Genomic DNA, 7066 nt, shown 5'->3' on the forward strand with positions numbered 1-7066 from the left:
AATAAAATAATTTTCTTTCAGCGGAATCCAAGAAGCTACACTTTAATAAAGATACACTAAAGCCCAACTTCTGCCTCAGAATTACAACAGAAACTGTTCTTCAGCAATGCTCTGTGGAAGGCCAAACAGGTGAGGGACTACATCATCATCTCTGGCAACCCTGTACTTGAAAGTCAGTGATCACCAAAGTCAGTATGGGTGTTCCCTCTATACACAGTATGGATTCCTTGCTGGGAAGGGGTTACCTAGCCAGGGACTACATTTCCCGGCCCGCCCACCACATATCTCAGCATCAGCATAAAACTGTTCACCCCAAAGGAATGTGAGTAACAGCAACATTTGTCACTTCTAAATCAAGGCTTTTTAGAAGCAGGTGTGCCTTCTCCAAGCTTTCTTTTCCCTTCACCCCATTAAGTACAGATAAATATAAAACTCTAAAAGACTACAAAGATTCAAGACAGAAGAAACACACATCTGTAAATTATTTCATTCACAAAGAACTGCCTATCAACAAGGATCATCTGCTTTGGAGTGTTAAAAGAATAAAAATAAACTTCTATTAGATTAAGTCACTAAAAGTAAGGGGTTGCTTATAAGCAGCTAGCATGTTCCTAACTAATGTATTATGCATGTGTGTCTATTCATACAACAATGTAACTGAATACACACATATATATTCATTTAACCAACAAAATGTTTTGAAAACCCGTTGTGTGCTCAAGATATAATTATGAGCAAAAACACATGTAATCCTTATCCTCATCAAACTCAAAATTAATGGAGCACGTGTGTAAGTATACGTTTCTGTGTTGGAGTAGAATAAAGGAACAGAACTTTCACTCTCAAGCAAGGTAGAGTAACGGGGATCACATTTATCACCCCGCCTGACACAAAAATACTACAAAACGTATATGAAACAATGATTTTTAAGGCAATGGACATCAGGCAATAAAACAGCAATCCTGAAGATTATTCAAGGATTAAAATAGTTGTTAAGCTGAATCATATGTTCAAGGAGCTAGAGGAAAGACTGAACATGTTAAATAGAGCAAATAAAATATTTAAAAGACCCAAATCAAACTTTCAGAAATAAAATTACAATGTCCGAGATTAAAAAAATACATCGTATAGGATTAGTAGAGTAGATGTTGCAGAAGAAAATAGTTACATTGAAGACATAGCAATAGGAACTATTCACAATGAAACAGAGGGGAAAATATTTTTTTTAATGAATAGAGTACCAGTTAGGTGTGGGACAACTTTAAGCAATCCAATGTTCATGTAAAAGGAGTCCCAAAGGAGAGGAAAGAGATTTTGAGGAAATAATGGCCAAAATTTCTCAAATTCTATAAAAGTTAACCTATGGGTTCAAGAAGTTCAACAAGTCCCAAGCACAAGAAACCTAAAGAAAACTATACCAAAATATAACATACTCAAATTGCTTATCCTATATAATAAAGGGTGTCCCAAAACTCACGCAAGAAGTAATTTTGATAGAAAACACAGGTTTATAATTAAAAACTGTAAATTTTTTATTGATTCATAAAGTATACAGTATAGGGTTATGTATGGAATAGCATATCGAGTAAATGGCCTCCACGGCTTTGCTGGCACATATGCACTCTTTTGTTGAAATTTTCCATGACCGTTTTGCATAAATGTGGCTGAATTTCGATGAGGCTCATTTTCATCTTGAAGGCTTGGTTAATCGACAAAATTGTCACATTTGGGGTTCAGAAAATCCACAAGTGATTGTTGAGAAACAAATGCATCCACAATATGTCACTGTTTGGTGCGGATTTTAGGCTGGAGGCGTCATCGGACCATTCTTCTTCGAAAATGCGGCTGCTCAGGCAATAACAAAAGAGTGCGTATGTGCCAGCAAAGCCGTGGAGGCCATTTACCCGGTATGCTATTCCATACATAACCCTATATGTATACTTTATGAATCAAGAAAAATTTACAATTTTTAATTATAAACCTGTGTTTTCTATCAAAATTACTTTATGCGTGAATTTTGGGACACCCTTTAAAAGGCTAATATGCAAATCGACCAAATGGCAGAACTGGTCGCTATGATGCCCACTGACCAACAGGGGGCAACACTCAACACAGGAGCTGCCCCCTGGTGGTAAGTGTGCTCCCACAGGAGGAGTGCCGCTCAGCCAGAAGCCCTGAGCCAGGCTCATGGCTGGCGAGTGCAGCGGCGGTGGCGGGAGCCTCTCCTGCCTCCACGGCAGTGCTAAGAATGTCCAACTGCCAGCTTCAGCCCGCTCCCCACAGAAGCAGGCCTAAGCCGACAGTCAGACATCCCCCAAGGGCTCCCAGACTGCAAGAGGGCACAGGCTGGGCTGAGGGGACCCCCCCCCAAGTGCACAAATTCTGTGCACTGGGCCTCTAGTCTATACATATAAAAGGCTAATATGCAAAGTGTCCCCTCAGGAGTTCGACTGCTCGCTATGACATACACTGACCACTAGGGAGCAGCACAGAACAAAGAAAGGCCCTGGCTGGCAGCTGGAAGTCCCCGATCGGCCCTGATTGCCAGTCAGGCCTAGGGACCTTACCCGTGCACAGATTTCATGCACCGGGCCTCTAGTAGCAATATAAAGAAGAATCTCACATTTTATGCAGTGGAACAAAGATAAGGATAACTGACTTCTGTGAGAAAAAATACAAGTAGAATATATTAGAGCAATATCTTTAAAGTACTAAAAGAAAAGACGATCAATCTAAAATTTTTTACTGAGTAAAAATATCTTTCAAAAACAAAGGTGAAAAAAGACCTATTCAGATATACAATAGCTAAAAATAATTATCACCAGCAAACACATGTAACAAAATTGTTAAGGATATCTTTCAAGTAGGAAGAAAGTGACATAAGATAAAAATCTGGATCTACATGAAGAAATGAAGAATACTGGAAATCGTACCTACGTGAATAAATATAAAAGATTCTTACTAATTTAAATCCCCTTAAAAATAATCATTTTGATTCACAGATTGCCATAATTTAACCCTGTGAGTGCCAACCAATATCCTAGGAACTATGCTAAAATTGCCAAGGCATTTTTGCTGATTTTACAGCAGTTTAGGAAAAAAATTATGAATCCCAAGTAAATGAAGTTACATATTCAAAAACTTAAGGAAACCTTTACTACATTTGTTTTCATCTTTGACATATATTGTTTGCTGATTGTATTATAAAATACTAGTAGAAAAAAAAAAATTTGAACAAAACATATAAGGTTAAAATAAAGCGCTCCCGGCACTTTTGGTGAAAGACAGGAGGAGCGCGATCGCGCTCCCCGGCACTCTAGGCGTTAATAAAATAATTATTAGTACTATCTTGTACTCTTCATAATAAAATTCACCATTTGTATGTGTTCACATGTCATTATTATTTCAATTACCACAGCAATACCTCTAAATACAGCAAATTAAAGATTTCAAAAGGAATTACAACTTGAGCTAAGAAATTAGCAATCTGTTCTGATGAATTAGTAACCACAATGTATTCTCAAAGATGAATATATATGCTCAACAGTTTACCTTTGCATAAACTATAACTTCACTTAATACTGTGTATTAAGACAACAGACTCAGATGGCAGAAGCCAAGTACAATCACACCTCAACATACCCCTTCTCTTTGTAAAAAGACTTAAAAGGCTATTGATTTTTCTTTCTGATAAAATATATTTTCACCAAAATGTTGTAACATACCTGTATTGCTATTTAACCATAGCCATTCATTAAAGAATTTATAAAGAAACATATATCCCAGGCATTGCACCATATTATGCCAGGAGCTGGGGATACAAAAATCTCCCTGGCTGGTGTTGCTCAGTGGTTAGAGCGTAAGTCCATGCACTGCAGGATGCTGAGTTCAATTCCCAGTCAAGGGTACATACCTGGGTTACAGGTTCGATCCCCACCCCAATTGGGGCATGTGTAGGTTGGGGCACGTGCAGAAGGCAACCAATTGATGTGTCTCTCTCACATGGAAGTTTCTCTCTCTCCCCCTCCCTTCTTTCCACTCTCTCTAAAAATCAATAGAAAAATGTTCTTGAGTGAGGATTTACAACAATAATAAAATCAGTATTATGCTCTTAATAGACAAGTCTAATAGGAACAGGGTGGAAATATTTGTTTTTGAAATGTGGTAATATGCTTGAAGTTATGCCTATAGAATGTTTGTTCTATCTTCTCAAGTATCTAAATGTAAAATGGTCCATTTCACCTAAGTTATCAAATTTATATAGAACTGTGCATATTATTCCTTTATTGTACTTTTGATGTCTGCAGGATCTGTAGTGATACCCTGTTTTATTTCTGCTATTGAATATAATCTATCTTCTATCTTTTTTTTTTAATCAATCCTGCTAGAGGTTTATCAATTTTATTGATCTTTAAAAAAAAAACAGCACTTTGTTTCATTCATTTTTCTCTAGCTTTTCTGTTGTCAATTTCATTTATTTTTGCTTTTTATTATTTCCTTCCTTCTGTTTACTCTGGTTATGCTATTTTTTTTAATATTCTTAAAGTGAGAGTATAGATTGTTGATTAGAGACTTTTTATTTTTTCTAATTATGAATTTTTAGTGCTATAAATTTCCCTCTGAAATTTAATTAGTCTCAGAAAAAGAATATGATATGGCTACAAGTTTGAGAATAAATAGCAGAAATTTTAAGACAACCAAGTGGAAAACAGAATTACCAAGAAAAGAAAATTTTCAAGGTAAGACAGAAAAATATTCAAACCCAGCTACAAGATGACGGTAATATTCCTAAAACAATTCCTCAAAACAAAATGACTTGGACTGAATGACTTCAAGTAAATGACCATAAAGTCAGGCACATATAAGAAGCGACAACTGGATACATGGAACATAACCCACCAAATTTGCATTACAGATAATGCAAGACAGGGAGCAGGGATGTAGAGGACAGAAAGAGTTTCAGAATCTCATTTTTCCAGTTAGTACTCTCAGATGAATTGCTTTACTACTCCATCTATTTCACAGATTCCTAAATGCTGCCCAACAGGAGCGGAGGCTGTGCACATGTGAAGGATAACTGTAGAACCATCATAATTTCATTTGAGTTACCCCTCCATGGAAAAATGGTAATTTTGAATATAATGTATGGAAGAATATCTTTTTTGCTTACCCTCTGAGCTTTTGCAAGTTCCTCTTTCAATCTTTCATAGCCCTTTTCTCTGACTTCCAAAACAGATGGGCTTCGTAAACGGGACAGACTTTCGGTACTCAACCCGAATATATCATCACTGCCATCACAAGCTTCTGTTATAGTAGCACCCTGCAAAAACTCCCTCTCTGCACTACAGTTGTCCTTTCTCGTAGTTAAGGTCGTTAACCCAGCCGTTACTCCAGAGGTAGAACAAGGTGCTGGGTCTGTAACATGGATGCTGTAAAGGAGAGTTCAGGAAACATCAGCATGTGCTTAAATATAACTGGCATAAACACAGGTCTAGAAACGCTCAGGTCATAAACACACTGGTCTATCCAATTTGGTAGCCACTATATTAATTAATAGCATGTTCTCGGTCAAAGCTAACATATTCTAAATCCTAATACCCACATGTGGCTAATGGCCATCACATTAGCACAGAAACAGAACATTTTCTTCATCACAGAAAGTTCTATTGGATAGTGCTACTCTGAACAGGGGTCGGCAAACAAAACAGGTTAAATCCAGCACGCTGCCTGTTTTCATATGGCACACAAGTCAAAAATTATTTTCATATTTTCAAATGGTTGAGAAAAATCAAAATAATATTTTGTGGCACAAGAAAATTGTATGAAATTCAAAACTCGGTGCCCAAATATAAAGTCTTACTGGAGTTATTCATTTACATACTGCCTATGGCTGCTTTTGTACTTTAACAGCAGAGTTGAATAGTTACAATAGAAAATGGGTAGCCCACAAAGCCTAAAATATATTGACTACCTGGCCCTTTCCATAAAGTTTGCTGACCCCTGATGTTGAGTATTAACATGTATTGCTCTACATGACAAGCTTATATAATTCAAGTTTTTGAAAACATTAAAACTTAAAATAAGGTAACCAAGCAAACTGTCCATTTGTTTAGTACAATACTCCAAAATAAGCATCTTGATGATCTCCTACCTGATACCAGATATTTCCGTACAATTTAAACGTCTGGGGGATGAATATACAGGCTGTGTAGGAAGGTCGGAGACATCTAAGGCATTAGCCTGGATAGGGGCAGAGCATAAAGATGAAGGGAGAGGCCGGTAGATGACACCTGGTGAGGTAGTCGGCTCTTGAGCTCCCGATTCATACACGCCAAGAAGGTCCGGAGAAGTAGGTGAAGCAAGGTTTACTTCATGGAAGCCTTCCAAGGGGTCATTAGCCATAGTAAAAGCCTCATCATAAGATAACCTATTGTTAAAACAAAAAGCAGATAATTATTCAGAGATAGTGTCACTTAAAATTAAATTACAATGTATAACTATAAGTATTTAATGGTCCATTGTAAAGTATAAACTTACAATAAAAGAGGTAGCAAAGAAAAATAATTATAATCATTTAACATTTATTAAGTGACCTCAGAGTACAAATGCTACAAAAGGCTAACAATCTGATTTGGAATAAACTTGAGAGTGATAGCTAATACTGTTAAAGCGAGTAATAAGTAACAACGAGAAATAAGTAAAATTTTGCCTGATATTTTTAACTTTGCTATCATATGACATTGGTTAGAATAAATAGAAGAGGCAGTAAAATACGTATATATAGAATGAGACAGACCTAAGTTCAACAATCTGTTCTGTTCTGCTTCATACTGGCTATGTGACTTTGAATGAGTCAATATTTTCTCTTGTTTATTTTGAAATCATTTCCAATTTAATAAGAGCTGCAGAGCTATTATATGCCTTTCACAAAGATTATAAAACTGTTAACATTTTGGAACCATTTAAGAATAGATTTCAGACATGATGCCCATTATCCCTTAATATCACACTGTATATATCCTAAGTACAAGGACAATCTCCTCTTTAACCACAAAACCATCATCAA

At 36.5% G+C, this 7066-nt stretch overlaps 1 protein-coding gene across 9 annotated transcripts in view; it reads right to left on the reverse strand.

Annotated features, from left to right (window-relative positions):
• The window catches only part of RAB3IP (RAB3A interacting protein), a 40366-nt gene extending 33913 nt beyond the window's left edge, over nucleotides 1–6453 (reverse strand). For 5 of the 9 annotated variants that reach the window (XM_014538700.1, XM_014538741.1, XM_014538737.1 and 2 more), the window contains exons 1-2: nucleotides 6152–6452; nucleotides 5171–5429 (exon numbers count right to left, since the gene is read on the reverse strand). In XM_014538700.1, the coding sequence (XP_014394186.1) occupies nucleotides 5171–5429; nucleotides 6152–6402 (510 nt within the window). In that variant the 5' untranslated portion in view covers nucleotides 6403–6452. Of the gene's footprint in view, nucleotides 1–5170; nucleotides 5430–6151 lie in introns of all 9 variants that reach the window. The other 4 variants (XR_001361901.1, XM_005856749.2, XM_014538713.1 and 1 more) reach the window with 2 other exon arrangements.
• Nucleotides 6454–7066: the final 613 nt, after the last annotated feature.

Source organism: Myotis brandtii, unplaced genomic scaffold (assembly GCF_000412655.1).
Source record: "Myotis brandtii unplaced genomic scaffold, ASM41265v1 scaffold1044, whole genome shotgun sequence".
Lineage (NCBI taxonomy): Eukaryota > Metazoa > Chordata > Mammalia > Chiroptera > Vespertilionidae > Myotis > Myotis brandtii.